The sequence below is a fragment of the Balearica regulorum genome, chromosome W (assembly GCF_011004875.1).
Source record: "Balearica regulorum gibbericeps isolate bBalReg1 chromosome W, bBalReg1.pri, whole genome shotgun sequence".
In the NCBI taxonomy this organism is placed as follows: Eukaryota; Metazoa; Chordata; class Aves; order Gruiformes; family Gruidae; genus Balearica; species Balearica regulorum.
Genome location: NC_046219.1, coordinates 30,486,618 through 30,502,134, shown reverse-complemented (window position 1 = coordinate 30,502,134; position 15,517 = coordinate 30,486,618). Strand labels below are relative to the sequence as shown.

General features: G+C 54.6%; 1 protein-coding gene and 1 pseudogene across 1 annotated transcript; one reads left to right on the top strand and one right to left on the bottom strand.

Moving 5' to 3' along the window:
- Positions 1-219: 219 nt before the first annotated feature.
- On the bottom strand, positions 220-5,318 carry LOC104641996 (cyclic AMP-responsive element-binding protein 3). Its single transcript, XM_075739047.1, is given in 10 exon segments — positions 220-587; positions 1,038-1,119; positions 1,255-1,339; positions 1,490-1,558; positions 2,089-2,195; positions 2,771-2,863; positions 3,092-3,204; positions 3,417-3,625; positions 3,627-3,685; positions 4,309-5,318. Coding segments are annotated over 10 exon segments (1,314 nt in total). The 5' UTR covers positions 4,438-5,318.
- Positions 5,319-5,415: 97 nt separating this feature from the next.
- LOC142599336 (talin-1-like) overlaps positions 5,416-15,517 on the top strand; it is a 45,966-nt pseudogene continuing 35,864 nt past the window's right edge.

Genomic DNA, 15,517 nt, shown 5'->3' with positions numbered 1-15,517 from the left:
CTACCCCATCTCAGATAGGGTCCTGCTATGGATGTACAGAGCAGAGTGTAAAATCAGGTCATCCCTAAAACGATTCCTCCCTGGTAAACCCTCTGAGCTGCCAGCAATTAGGAGTATTCAAAAGCATCTGCTTTGATAGATTATCTGTTAACACAGCTCTGCTTGTCCCTGCCCAGTAGGGTGCCCAGTGTCACCCCAACAGACAGAAGGAGGCAGCAGTCACATCTCATCAACACGGTGCTGCTGGATGACAACACTGGCAGTGCGTTCAACCCACTCCTGCCTCTTGGCTTTCCACGCTGCTGGCACCGCTGTGTGCAATGGGTCATTCTGGGAGCGCTGCTCCTGAGGCTGAGGAGGGCCCAGCTCAGAGCCCGCTGCTGCTGGAGGGTCCGAGGATGAGTTGCTGTTGAAAGCAGATCTGGGCTTGGGTGGACTCTGTCCCTCTTCCCATGACTGATTGAGGCTGCCCAACAACAAGGGGTCCTCAGGCTCTGGGCTGAGCCTCTCCAGCATAGCTTCCTCCTGCACATCAGGTGCTGGTTGCCTAACCTGGTTTGGGAACTCGCAGATCTGCCGTGACAGCATTGCAAGAGAGGTAGAGCCAGCCTTGTCATTCCCACCTTGAGAGCGGGACATGCCAGCCTCTCATGGTTCTGCTCTGAGCATGGGCCACCACAGAGTCCACAAGAGGGGAACAAACTGTTCAACTAGGACTGCCTCCTCCCAGAGAAGCAGGAAGAGGATGCTGCACAGCCACCAGGCACAAGTACAGCTTGTGCTCCAAGAGGGACTGGATATGTCCAGTTCTGGTACCATCCTTGGCCCAGGGCTCTGCCCCCAGGTGGGCCTCTGCATCAGGACTGAGGAAGAGTCCAGAGCTGGAGCGAAACAGCAAACCCAAACCAAGCAGTCATCCCAAACAAGGGGCTGCTGGGTTGGAGGCGCCCTAGAGTTCAGGCTGTCTCTGAGGAAGGTGCTCTGCCCCAGAGGGCAGCACTTCACCTGGAACCATGCCTCAGCCCTCAGGCACTCACCTCTGAGCTCTGCCTGTGGCTCTCTGCTCCAAAACAAGTAGAGGCTGGGGGAGAGAATGAGGCAGAAGGACAGAACCAGGACCTGGAAACAGAAAGATCAGCAAAACCCTCAGCAAAGGACATGGACACGCATCACTGGCTGCAATAAACGCCTCTCTCCCAGATTTATGGGGACACCAGAGACCCCTTCACAGACACTGGGGCTGAAGCCACTCACCATGATGCAGGTGCTTGCTGTAGTAGTTTTGGTAGTGGACTGTCTCACCAAGGCCTGCAGTTTCCACAGCTGCTCAAGCAGTGACCTGCAGGAGAGCAGGCAATGCAGGTTAATGCAATGGCTGATTCAAGAGCTGCACTCCCCTCCTGCCCCTTTGCAGTGGACAGACCATAATCCCAAGAAGAGGAACAACCTTCCCCACCACATCTTCCTGCCATGTCCAACAAGAACTCACATGTTCTGCTTCTGCAGCAGCTGCACCTTCTTCTGCAGTTCGTGGTTCTGAGCCGTGCAGGCTGCCACCCTTCCCAGGAAAGATGAACAGCACAGAGGGGAAAAAAAAAACAGAGAAATTTTGTTAGTCAACAGAAGGGACTTCACCAGAGCCTCTCCCTCAGGGAATCAGCCACCAACTCTGGGTGGCTGGGGCAGCTACAAGTGCTCTTGGGGTCTACCTGGCACCAGCTGGAGCAAAGCCCAGAGAATGACATCTCACACCAAGTTTGGGGAGGAGTAAGCCCTGCTCAGTCCCACATAGAAGCACCAGATTAATCCCCAATTAGATGCTCGTTCCTAGCAGCACACCAGCCCTGCAGATCAGCAACACCAGGCTGTATTACAAACTAGCCTAACCTGGAGAACACACTGGACCTGGCTTGCCAGTACCTGGCTCAAATGGAGCAAGCTCTGGGCCATCTCCAAGCCTAAGAGAACAGGGCAGGATATACCCTGAGTTTCTGAGCTTCTTGAGAAGACCACAGGGGTCAGCCTCACTTTCTGTCCAGGGTGGCAAGACCCCAGCAGCAGCACAGCATGGCTGCTGCATACCCATACCTGTTTTCCAGGCCATCCACATAGATCTTCTTCCTGTGACGACTATCCTGGGCCGACTGCTTGTTCCAGATCTTCCAACGCACTTTCTTCAGAAGCCGCTCTTCAGCCTGCAAAGGCCATTTCTCATTAGCAGCCACCCCAGGGTGTTGGCAATCCAGCCCTTGCAAATCCTGCATACATCTCAGCACTCAGCCCTATTTAGAAAGGCAGCAACCCACGTGCTTTTGTCCTCTGTCCCTCCCACACCGCTGAATGAACTGCACAAGCTGCAAGAAAAAACTGGCCTGCTGATGAGGCCAGCAGCTTCCCCAGTGTAGCAGAAGAGTGAGGCACACCTAAGGGAGATGAAAAGCATTCAGCTCACAAGACATGAGGCAAGTGGGAAGAAAAAAGCACTTGTGGCGTAACTGCCTCCTGCAAGCAGTCGCAAGTGGGGAGACTGACAGCAGCCGGGTCTTGCTGCTCTTCGTATCTACCTGACTAGCAAAGCAGAGGCTGCTGTGCATGTGGACACCCCCTAGGCCTCGAAAGGAGAAGGAAGACACCAAGCCCTGCTGCATGTTGCCCTGAATGCAGCACTTGGGTGTTAACGCACCATCCTGCATTTTTGACCCCTACTCTGGCTGAAGGGTTTGAGTGGTCCAAGTCTGTTTGGGAGTGACAGGCTGTAGCGAGGACTCACTTTGGTCAGTGGCAGACATGTTGGTAATGAAACACCTTCTTTCTCCAGGAGCTGCCTCTCCTCCTCTGTCAGGACCAGCTCTGGGAAGTCAGACTAGAAAACAGCAAAAATACACACACTGAGAATGCAAAGTAAAGGGAGTCCACCCCAAGGCAGAGAGGGCATGCAGAAAGCCTACAGAACCAGGATCAGCTCTCCCAGAGCAGCATCACGCTTTCCTCTGAGATATCCCTCACAGGAGCCAAGCCAGAAGAGAAGGGGAAACGTAAGCAGAAGCAAAGGCTGGGGCCCACATGCTTCCTAAGGCATGGCAGTCAGTACCTGCATGGTGGCTCCGGGCAGAAGCTGGGGTCCAGCATCCACAGCAACAGCAATGGGGAAACTGGAGCTCTGTTCCAGCACCTCACTTGTGCCTTCCAAACCCATCCATGTCTCTGGGGAAGGAAAGGAGAGTCAAGCTCCAGGCCTCAGTGAGGCAGCACTCAACCAGCCAGCTTTGAGTAGCGCGAAACCACAATTTTATGGCAGCAGAAAGCCACCAAACTCTACTTTCTCCATCACTGCCTGGCACCTTCCCAAAACCCCCTATGTGGGACTGCTTTTCTGCCTGTAGCCAGGACAAAAAGAACTCACACACATCACTTACTGAGGTCAATGGAAACATCTCCTTCTGCCATTTCAGACCTCACGCTTTTGAGCATAGGCCAATCCCAATGGAGGGAATAGTTGTGATCAAACTGCACAATGTCTGAGCTCTGAGGGCTGCTGACAAAGTCACTGACAGGGCTATGGGATAGATTCTGATCCTCAGAAATGCTGCTGGCACTGTCAGCAGGTGAATAACCCTGCAGCATGTTCATCTTCAAAGGGGCTCAGCAGGGAGCTGATGAAGTCATCCATCTCCTTGTTCAGGAGCTGCAGAGAAAAAGGTTTTAATAAGCAGGGAGCCAAACCTCCCCACAACCCAGTGTCATGGTTTAACCCCAGTCGGTAAGTAAGCACCACTCAGCCGCTCGCTCCCACCCCACTCCCCCCCCAAGGGGATGGGGAGAAGAATGGAAAAAACCTCATGGGTTGAGATAAAGACAGTTTAATAGGATAACAAAGGAAGATAATGATGATAATAATAATAATATATATAAAAAACAAGTGATGCACAAGTGCAATTCCTCACCACCTACATAGGAAAAAAAACAACCTGATGCCTAGTCTGTTTCTGAGCAGTGATCCTGCCTCCCAGCTAGTTTCCCCAGTTATATACAGAGCATGATGTTATATGGTAGGGAATATCCCTTTGGCCAGTCTGAATCAGCTGTCCTGACTGTGCTCTCCCAGCTTCTTGTGCACCTGGCAGGGCATGGGAAGCTGAAAAGTCCTTGACTTAGTGTAGACACAACAACTACAAACATCAGTGTGCTATCAACATTATTCTCATACTAAATCCAAAACACAGCACTGTACCAGCTACTAGAAAGAAAATTAATTTTCTCTCAGCAGAAACCAGGACACCCAGCAGCATTTCCTCCTGAAGAACTCACCTCAGGCTCTGGCAGGCCCCAGTCTTCCAGCAGACAGTTCTCATCCCCTGGGATTTCAAGGCAGGGAGCATCATCCTTCAGGAGGAAGTCAAGCAGTTCCTCATCTGCTAATTCCTCTGGGCGTGACATCTGAGCAAGACACCCAAAGTGAGCACAGGCTCCAGGGGAGACACCAGCACTCCTTCGGGATGTCACTCAGCCCCTACTGACAAAATCTCCCCATGCAATGGCAACAGCTGCCAGGGCCCCGCAGCAATGACCAGACCTGTCCCAACAAGGCTGTTAGCAGCACCGGTGGCCCCACCAGACTACTAGGACACAGCCACAGGAGCCAGACTCCACCCAGAATGCAAAAGCTGCAGGAAGGAGAAGGAAAGTGGAAGAGGCCCCAGACTTTTTTCCATGGAGGGTATGTAAGATCCTGCTATTCCACTGAAACCCAAAGGTGCCATACCCCTAGCATACAGCCAGCTGGAACAGCCTCCCCATTAACACCGTTAAGATTTCAGATCTAGCTGACAGGTGTCACAGCTCCCCCTCCCCCCCAAATAAAAAAAAATTCACAAGGCTGCTGTGCCAGCTGCCTAGGAGCAGGAAGTTGGTGTGTGGGACTGCCGTGCTAAATGACACAGAGAGCAGAGTCTAGCCAGCAGGAAGCAGAGCAGTAAGAGGAAGAGGAGGGTGCCTATTGGCCGACGGCGTGTAGGCGGTGGGAGCGCGCGGCGGCCGTGGGCGGGGGATACGGCCCAGGCCGTGCCGGGTGAAGGCTCGGGAGCGTGAGCAGCAGGCGGAGCATGGCCTTGGGGTGCGAGCTCAGGGTCGTGCCGCTTGGGTGCCGGGCAGCGTGCAGTCCCGGGTGTGGGGCCGGGATACGGTAGAACCGGGCGGAGCGCAGCCTAGGGATGCCGTGCCGAACTGTGACGCCCAGCGGCACGCGGTGCCCCGACGCATGCGCGGCAGGGGGCGGTGGGACAGGAAGTGGGCGGTGCCGCCCCGCCCCGCCCAACCTCGGCAGGGCCGCTGCGCTGCTCCTGTCTGTACACAGGTACAGGGGGGAGGCGGTGGGGGCAGCAGTGGCAGCAGCAGCTGCATAAGCATAAGGTCCCGGGGGCCGCCAGAAGCGGATGTCCTTGGGGGGAGCAGTGCCTCGGTTACCGGGGCCGAGTCTTCTCTGCTCCCGCTAGGATGCCTCCCCGGGAAGGAGAGGCTGCGATCATCCCAGGGGCTTCTGAGGAGATGATTATGCCTCACTCTGGTTTTGAGGCGTGCCCTATAGCCCCTAGGGCTGGCGGCACCCTCCTGACAGGCACTGGCACCTCCTGGTGCTGGTGACCCTGGGGTAGTGCGGGCAGGCACGGCTGGGCCGGGCCTGGCCCTGTTAATCCCGGGCATGGCCTTGTCCTGCCCCAAAATAGCTGCCACAGGCCTCAGCCTGAAGTCAGCGCTCACTGGGCCCTGGTTGATGTCCCAGCCTTGGGGGTCCCTGGGAACCGAGCAGGAGAGGCCAAGGTGCGGCCATAGGCCCTCAAACCAGGAGGATGAGTTTTTGCACTGGTCAGTTACAGGGGTGAAGCTTTCCTGCTGCCTGCCCTGTCTGTACGTGGGGGGAAGTGAGTGGGAAGAGTGTCTCTGGTCTGTGGTGTGGTGACACTGGAGGACATGCTCCCCACGGCTGCAATGCAGCCAGGGGAGGTAACCCTGGCAGCTCCCGATGATCATCCTGACACAGAAGGCTGGTTGTGGTCCCCCTGGGATGGGGTGCTGGGGTAGGATGTGTGGGGCTGGGATGGGGTGCTGTGGAGCAGAACCCCAATGGGAAAAAGCACAGGTCCCCACCATGCTATGGCTGAAGCAGCTAACCAGGCAAGAGAAACCTTGCCACATCCTCTGCCTAGCCTTGCTCTCTGCTAGCTCCTGCCCGCACACCTGCAAGCTCCCAGCCCTTTGAATCTGCTGGCAGGATGTCTGCATGCTTCTGCCATGGCTTTGTTGCTGGCTGTTAGACCCATATTTGGTATCAATAATTGTTTACTCCCTTCTCTCTACCTGTGCCTTGCTGCTGAGAAGGGGAGAGGATGTAATTTGGGGATCTTTAGCTTTGTTGGAGCCCACAGGTTGCCCAGTAAAGGGTCTGAACCCCCCCCCCCGGCAGACCATGGGGTGAAACCTCCCCAGTGCTAAATGAGCAGCTGCTGCTGCACAATGTATGCAATGGTGTGCAGTGAGCACCAGCTAAGTGTGTGGCTTGCTGAATGGCAGCAGTGGGAGCTTGGTGCATACTGAAGTGGCATGTCCTGGCAGATTTGGGGAAGGGGAGCAGGAAGGCTGGGGAACAGGGACCTGTGGGGTGCCCTCCTTTTTGCTGGCTGAGTGTGCCGTCCTCCTGCCTTTGTTCACCTCTGTGCCTGCCTTGGTGGTGGGCAGCCCGGGGGTGCTGCAGTTTGTGCTCCCTCCCTTTGGAGGGCAGGGGATGCCTGGCAGGAGCAGATGGGCCTGGGGATGTGTGGGAAACACCAGCAGTTAATGGCCAGAGCCACTTCACCCTGGTTCGGGTGAGCTTGTGGGCCGCCTGCAACTGTGGCCCCACTGCCTGTCCCCTGCCTGTTCCCAATGCTGAGCAGGGCTGCCCTCCCTGTGGGGGCAAGAGGATGCTCCTGCCCCAGCTGTGGATAATAGCCGGGTGGTTGCAGAAGTGCCGCTTACGTTCCCCAGGAGCAAGCTTGGCCCTGGCTGAAAAAAAAAAATCTCACCATCCAATGCGGCCACGCAGCTGAGAAAGAGGAAGCAGGCTGAATTGGCTCAGCAGTATGCAGCATCGTCACTGGCCAGGGCTGCTGGCTTAGCCTTCCCATCAGCATGAGGCTGAGCCACCCGTGCCCCCAGTGCCTGCCATGGCTGTGTATGCTGGTCCCATACTGGAGGACTTGTCCAGAGCCAGGTCCGGCTTCTTACTGGGTTAATTTTTGACCCAGTTCCTTCTGCTGTTGTGCAAATGCCGGTGTGCAAGCAGAGCCACTGCTGGCAGGTGTTGCAGGGGTCTGGGACCTGCCTGGCTGTGCTGACAGCTGTACTGGCTGGGCAGGCAGCCCCGTGCTTGTGGAAAGTCCCAGCAGTGGGGCAGTTTGCAGCTGATAAAGCTTCCTGCAGCCAGCTCTCGGTGCTGTTTCACCCCCAGCCCAAGGGTGGTCCAGAGCGGGGTCTTTCCCAAATGAAATTTGGCATTGCTGTTAAAAAACAAAAAAACAAAACCCACAACCCCAAACTTCATCCGGAGCCTCCCTTAGGGCATGTTAAAAATGGCAAAATTGCGAAATTGTGTTTGAAGATTGGTGGCTTGTTCTGGAAACTTGCTGTGAGTTTGCTGCAGACAAAAAAACTTCCATAACTGTTCTTGCAGTGTTAAACTCAGCTAATACAAATATAGCAGTTATGTCAAGATAGAAAACTCGCTCTCAGTGGTCCCGGCAATGACGCAGTGGTTCCTCAGGCTGATGTGGTGCTGGTTCCCTGTGGCTGTCCCTGCTTGTGCTCACCCTGCCTTTAAGCCAGGAGACCTCCACCATCATGATGGTTTTGCTCACCTAGTGTGGGGTGAGATGGAGGCAGCCAAGATGGCTCCCAAGGAGGTTGGACCCCACCAAGAACTCCTCCCTCCATTTTGGGATCGGCTCAGGAGCATGCTCGTGGCTCAAAGGGTTGCACGCGGCTTACCATAAAATGCAAAAAGTGCCTTAATCTGGCTGCAAGCTGGCCAGCTCGCTGTTCTGGTGCCTTATCTGCCTTTGTATACTAACAACTGATTGCAAATGGGTTTGCTTGCTCTATAGGTGAGCCAGCACAGAAATTTGGTGTGTTCATTGAGACTTGGTTTGTTTGGGTTTTGGTTTTGTTTTTTTCTTTCCAGAGGGACAGCTTGAATGTTGCTGTCCTTTTCCTTTATTTTTCTGGTTTGCATCACTGGGCTCCCACACTGTTCTGTCCTTTATGTCTAGTCTGGCTTTTCCTTCCCCACGTGGTACCTGGAGGGGAGAGGTCTGCAGGGCTCAAGCCCTGCATTGGTGCCCTCTTGCAGGAGGTGTACAGATAGATTTGCAAACCCCATGTGATTAATTGCTACATTTGCTGACAAATCTCTCCAGGGTTTGAAGAGTTGTACTTATGCAGCAGAGAACATTTCTGCTTTAGACATTGATGTCAGCAAAGTTCAACTGCTGGAGCCTGAACCATTTCCATAGAATATGGGAATTAAAATGAACCATCTATCTCTCTTTCCTCTGAGGGCTTGCTTGATGTTGTATGCACCTTCCCTTCTAAGCTCTGTCATTTTTGTAAGAGCTTGGGAGTAGGAAGGCTTGAGCAGTCATCTTCCTGCGAGGTCTTGGAAAGCGCAGTGGTTCCCTTGAAGGGCATGCTAAGGAGTGCCTCCGGTGCAGTGCCTGATTTCGGGTGGCTCTGGGAGGGCAAGAGGAGGCTGCAGAAATGGTCAGGGCAGGAGTTACGCCACTATGGCCTGTCTCTTCTCAGTTCCTCTCTGCTGTCCAGCATCCTCCCCTCCTCTTCCTTCATGGTCTCTGACCTTGTCCTGGTGGTGGCATGTTCTCTTTTTCCTGCAGAGGGACAGAGAGCAGCTTTATGCTCAACTTGAGAATATTTTTAGATATAGAGAAGATGTTGAGTACTGGCCTGGTGACCGCAGCAGCCCGCCCTGTGTACGAAATATTCAAAAAGCCCTTTCTATGGCAGGATGTTCCTCCTCCCTTCAGTTCTGCAGCTTTGCTGGTGCTTTTGGGTGGACAGCAATGGCACATGCGGGTGCCTCTGCTGCCTCCTGCCCGCTGCCAGTGGGCTCCCTTGCTCTGGACCCAAAATGCATTTCATTCCTTGTCAGTGGGGGTTGCGGGCCTCCATAGAAACATTGCTGAACAGCTCAGGAATGCAGAGCTGGAGGGGCTCCATGTGCTCGTGGAGGCAGCAAGCTCCTCTGTCCCTGCTTCTCACCCGGCTTTGTGGCTCTGTAGGAGTGGGACCCCTGCCTTCCACCTCTCCTTGCTCTGACTCACTCCTGCTCAAAATCAGATGGAGGAACTTTTTATCCATCACAGGTCCTGCCCCTAGCCCACTTGGGTCTGAGGTTGGAAGCAGCCTGTACCAGTGTACCCCCTTCTGCGGGGGACCGAAGCCAGCAGCACCAGGTAGGCTTGCCATCTGCTGCTGTGATGCAAGGCAGGCGAGGGAGGCTGCTAGCAAGTCTTGCCCAAGAACCTTCCCAGGCAAGGCTGAGGATGCACGTGGCCGGTAACCTTTCCTTGACAGCCATAATAGGAGGCCTGGTAGGAGAAAATCTATCTAAAAGAGGACAAGCAGATATGGTGCATCCTGCCAGTGCTCTTGTGTCTTCCTACCAGCTGGGGCATAAGGACAAGGCAGCCTGGGTCAAGGCAGAGCAGGGAACTCCTTCCCCATGAGTAGTCTCTCAGGGAGAGGAAAAGGGGTGTCGCTACTGGAGAGTGTTGGGTTGGGGCCAGCTGGGGACTGGGGATGCTGAGCAGGGCAGGGAGAAGGACCTGGCGCAGGGACCCCAAGGCATGCAGTAACCTGGGAAATCACTGAAAGCTTCTGCATGGCAGGTAAACCCGAAGGAAAGGGCTCACCCTACAAGCCACAGCAGGCAAGGGGGGGGGGGCTTATTTACAACCTCCTTTTGTTATTTCTTTCTGATTTTGCTCTGCTGTAAGAATATCGTTGTTCTAATTAGGTGGTATTAAACCTGGTGTTTTGGAGTCCTGTCGAGGGGTGCTTGCTCTGAAGCTGATCTATGCAATCCTTCAAGCTTGAAGCCGACCCTTCAAACTGGACCCAGATTGGGGTCCATTTTAGATGGTGTGGTGCAGTTCTCATGTGCCCTTGCAGCAAGAGCTGCAGCAGTTGGGTCCCTTGCCCTCCTGCGCATTGCCCCGCACATGGGCTTCCCTGCACAGGGGCTTCCCTGCCTTGGGTTTGTGCCACAGGTGTTGCCATAGGCCCCAGTCTCCAAGCACCAATGCGGTATTCAGCGTGAGTGGTGCTTTCCCCAGGTAATTATTTTTAATGGACAGGTTTGGTGCCTGGTGGCTTTATCTCATCTACCCGAGCCACTCCAGGCTTTTCTGTCCCTCTGAGTCCCTCTGTGCTCAGGCTGTTGGCTCAGCACCATCTACTGGCAGACTGGGGGGCCCTTATAGCCGGGGCAGGACCCCACCAGCTCCGAGTCAAAGCTTGGTTTTCCTCTTGTGGCTTTTGTGTCACGGAAGGTTTAATTATAACCCCTTCTGTTGCACTCTCCTGGCTTATCTCGTGTGCTCCCACGCACTCACTTCCTCCTTGCTGGCAGCATCTCTGCCAAGTACCAGCCACCGTCACTCCTGCAGGCAAGCAAAATCAGCTTTGGGACCTTGGCATGGGGAGACAGGGGTCCCAACACTGGCCGGAGACTCTGGGGTCAGCACGGGGCTGGAAAGTGAGACCCCCCTCGTGGGTTCACCAGCATGGGGTGCAGCCCTTGCTTGCTGCTAGAAGCCAGGTCCCAGCTTTTGGGGAGCAGAAGTGCTGCTGGAGGAAGAGGAAGGGACCCTGCACGTTGGAGGGGACGGCAGTCAGAGCTAACCCAACTGTCTCCTCCAGCAGGTGACACAGGAGTGGGGACAGCTGAGCTGCCACCATGGTTGCCCTCTCGCTGAAGATCAACATTGGCAATGTGGTGAAGACAATGCAGTTTGAGCCCTCCACCATGGTGTACGATGCCTGATGGATGATCCATGAGTGGGTGCCTGAGGCCCAGATGGGACAGCGTAAGTCTGTGGTGGGGCTGTCTGCCATGCCAGGCCCACCCCAGCTTGGCTCCTGGCATTTCACTGGCTTCCCTTTCCTCTCTTGTCCCTGTGCCTGTCTGGGCTTTCCCAGTTGGCACAGAGCAGTGGGGGAGGGGGGGAGTAAGGTCCGAGTCCTCCTGTCCAGTTGAGATGAGGGGCTGAGCTACTTGGGCTCCCTCCTTGACACTCCAAAAGAAATTTGGGGGCTTGGGAAGTAGGAAAACACATTTGGAAGTGAAATACTTGTTGAGGTCTTTGAGCCTGCTGCCTTTTCTGTCTCTGCTCCTTTCTCCTACTTGCATTCATCACCAATAGCCAGGACTAGGTGGGTTTAAACAGTTGCAGGGGTTGTAGCGAGCATTAATAAACCATATAAGTTAATTTTTCCTTTCTTGGGGAATATATGGTCCTCTGTCAGGTCTGTCCTCCCTGGCAGCTCTCTGCCAGACTCTGTGCTGGTGCTCCATTACTTTGCTAAGCTTTCTCAGCTCTAATATCTTCCTGTTGCTGCAAGGCTCAAAAGTAAGCTTATGGCACATGAGCTCATGATGCGATTCATGCCCACATGGATGTGGCCTGTCCCCATGTCATGGTTTAGCCCCAGCTGGCAGCTGAGTACCAGGCAGCTACTCACTCACCCCTCCCTGGTGGGGTCAGGAGGAGAATGGGAAGACAAAGGCAAACATCATGGGTTGGGATAAGGACAGTTACTGGGACAGCAAAGGGAGAGGGAAATAACAACAATAGTACTTAGAATATACAAAACTAGTGATACACAGTGCAGTTTCTCACCCAACCACTGTACAACTCGGACCGCACGCTCAGACCTGTTCTGAAGCTGGACCGTCTGAACCATGCACTGCCCCTCCCCAATTAGCCCCCTTTTATGCTGAGCATGATGTTATATGGTATGGAATGCCCCCTTTGGCTAGTTTGGGTCACCTGTCCTGGCTGTGTCCCATCCCAGCTTCTGGTGAAAATTAACTCTATCCTAGCCAAACCCAGGACACCCCAGCATGGATGAGGGGGAGCTGGGGTGTTGGGATATCGTCTTGGGGGCTCTCCTGGGTCCCTGCTGCCTCCAAAAGCATCTCTGCCATGGAGGAGAGCTGTGTATCAGGCAGGCAGCAAACAGGAGGTCAGGAGTTGTGGGAAGAGGAGAGGGAATGTGGTGACATCTGGGAGCTGCAAATTCTTCATGGATGAAAGGAAATGCCTTCTCATGTGGTGACCAGCTGACCCATGGGACGTGGTCTGGCAGATCATGGCTTTCAGTTTTGGAGAGGGACTGGATGTTTATGTGGATGTGGGGCTGTAACGGTGTTGGAAGGAGCGTTGCTGGGTGTGAGCCAGCCTGCTTATTAAAAAAAAAAAAAAAAGCAATTTCTCTGCTCCCTGTTTAGTAGGATCCTAACAGCAGTGTTAGCCAGGCAGGGGCAGGGTACTTCAGGAATTTGTCCTTCCCCACAGAGAACTGCCAATAAGTAACTTGTTATAAACTTAGTAGCCAGCCAAGACAGCCTGTGGCACTGGGTTGTTGAAAAGGTGGAGAAGGACCTTTCCCAGGGCAAAGCCACGTGTGGTCCTGGCCTCTTGCAGCAAGAAGACGTGGCCATCCCCGTGGCTCCAAGCCAGGGTGCTGCTGCCTGGGCATCATCATCATCACTCTCACTGGGTACCTCAGCCCCAAGGGAGCAGGATTTGGTGAACAGCACTTCTATACTTTCTCACCACCTCTGAGACCTTGTAAGCTTCAATCCCATCCTCCTTCAGCCTTCTCCCCAAATGGAGGAGTCCCAGCTCCTTTAGTCCCTCGTACCAAGGCTCCATCATTTCAGTTGCCCATCTCTGTATCTTTTCAAACTCTGCTGTGTCCTTCTGGGGAGGTGCAGACCATACCACCACGGAGTACTAAAAATGTGGATGTGCTTAGGTTTTATAGACCGGTTCCCAGCACCCTTCCTGGTGATGCTCAGTGTTTTACTACCTTGCTTTGGCCACTGCTACACATTGTACTGAAGATTTCAGAGAGCTGTCAACCATGACTCCAAGCTCTTCCTTCAGTTGTGGTCAGTTCCAAGTTTGGCATTGTGTAGGCATGCTTCAGATAATTTTTTTCATAGATAACTATATGGTAAAACATGTACATTGAAGCTCACTTGCCAGCTTTTTGCTGGGCTCTAGCGTACACAGTACTGCTGTGCTTCACGTGCTGGGCTGCAGGTGAACCCCTGGGCGCAGGCTGGCATCTTGGTGGCCCTGTCCTGCTCAGGATTACCCTGGAAGACTTTACCTGGCTTTCAGCCAACAATTTTGGGCTGTTCCTCTCTGATGAAGACCCAAAGAAAGGGATCTGGCTGGAGGCTGGGAAGGCTCTGGACTACTACATGCTTTGCAATGGGGTAAGCATCCATTCCATGTCCTTCCAGCTGGTACCCACTTCAGCTCTGCAGTCAGACATGCCCATAGTGGGGAGGTACTGCAGGTGCATGCCCTGCTGCCTTCCATTGCGCCTGGATGTACCCCATGCTTTCCCCCCCCACCCAATTGCACTGGGAAGATGGGAGCTGTCAGTGTGGTGGCAGGATGCAAGCACTCTGCACCAGTGCCACTGCTGGGAGCTGTGCTCCGCTGTGCTCACAGGACACCATGGAGTACAAGAAGAAGCAGTGGCCCCTGAAGATCCACATGCTGGATGGGACAGTGAAAACAGTGATGGTGGATGACTCCAAAACACTCACAGACATGCTCATGACAATCTGCCCAGATTGATGAGAGGAGGGGGCAGCAGCAAGGGGGAGGAAGGGAGGCGGGGAGAGATGGCAGTGTCTGGTAGGGGGTACTGGGGTACCAGCAGCAGCTCTGTGGCAGATAGCCTGGCAGCAGGGATGTCCCATGGGGTACGTGATGCTGGGGAGGGGACACAGCTCTGCCACCCCTGTGTTGCTCCAGGCTCTGTATTTGGCAGTGATGTGCTGAGCTCGGTTCTCTGTGCTCGTGCAGGCATCGCCATCTACGATGAGTACTCACTTGTTCAGGAGATTATGGAAGAGAAGGAGGAGGAGGTTACCGGCACCCTCAAGAAGGACAAGACCCTGTTGCGAGATGAGAAGATGGAGAAGCTCAAGCAGAAGTTGCACACGGATAACAAGTGTACATGCCTGCACGTGCTGGGGATGAGATCAGCCTGTGCCAAAGGCAGTGGGGAGGAGAGCTGGTGGGCAGGGAGGGGAACAGGGCTCTCCCTGCAAGGGGAAGACCCAACGCAGGGGAGTGGAGAGAACTGTGATGAAGGGATGTGTGCCCATGCTCCTTGGAGCCTCTCCTGTGTGGAGGCCCAGGGCAGAGGGATGAGAGCCGGGATGCACCAAATGGACATCCATTTCTTGCTCCACATGAGCAGCCCCGGGGCCAGGACCAGCCCTGCCTGGGTGTCTGTCCCTGCTCACGCACTGGCGTTACCTGCAGTGAATTGGCTGGACCACAGCCGGACCCTGCGTGAGCAAGACATTGACAACAACGAAATGCTGCTGCTGTGGTGCAAGTTCTTCTACTCTGACCAGAATGTAGACTCGCGAGATCCTGTGCAGCTCAACCTGCTCTATGTGCAGGTAAAGCCCCCTGGAGTACCTCTCTGCTGCCCTGTGCCAGCCCCCTGCCAGGGCTGGTTTTGGCCAGGATCCATCACAGGGGGCACTTCAGGATGCCCAGCTATCTCCTGGGAGAGATTTCCTGGGTAAGAGCCAACACTGGCAATCCCAGCCCTGCCCTTTGTGTACTCTAGAGCTCCCCAGGGGATTCCGTGTCTCCTTTCCCTGGTAGGAACCATCCTGAAGTCCTGCTGCTGTTCCTCTCCCAGGCATGGTGATGGTCTCTGTAGGGGACAGCCTACCCCTAGGTCCTCTTCTTCTTCATGGCCACTTCTTTTCTGTCTGGAAAACAGGTCCTGCCCAACGTGGAGGGGAGTGGTGGCAGGGCTGTGTGGCTGCCCAGCCCATAGCGGTGTCTTCTCTTCCCACACAGGCTCGTGATGACATCCTTAACAGTTCCCACCCTGTCTCCTTTGACAAAACCTGCAAGTTTGCCAGCTACCAGTGCCAGATCCAGTTCGGGCCACACAATGAGCAGAAGCACAAGCCGGGCTTTCTGAAGTGAGTGTCCTGGGGAGCCCCTGCGCTTGTCTCCAGGTGGCTCAAGCAGCTTGGCAGCCTCCAGCACTGTGCCGGCACACAGCACTCAGGGATGCTGATGTCTCTAGAGTCACCCTTCTCCTCCCTGCAGCATGGTGCCCAAGCGTGGAGGTCCACACCAGCTGCAAGGGGTGCCAGTCTCCTGTCCTGCTCCCTCTGACACCTCCCTGG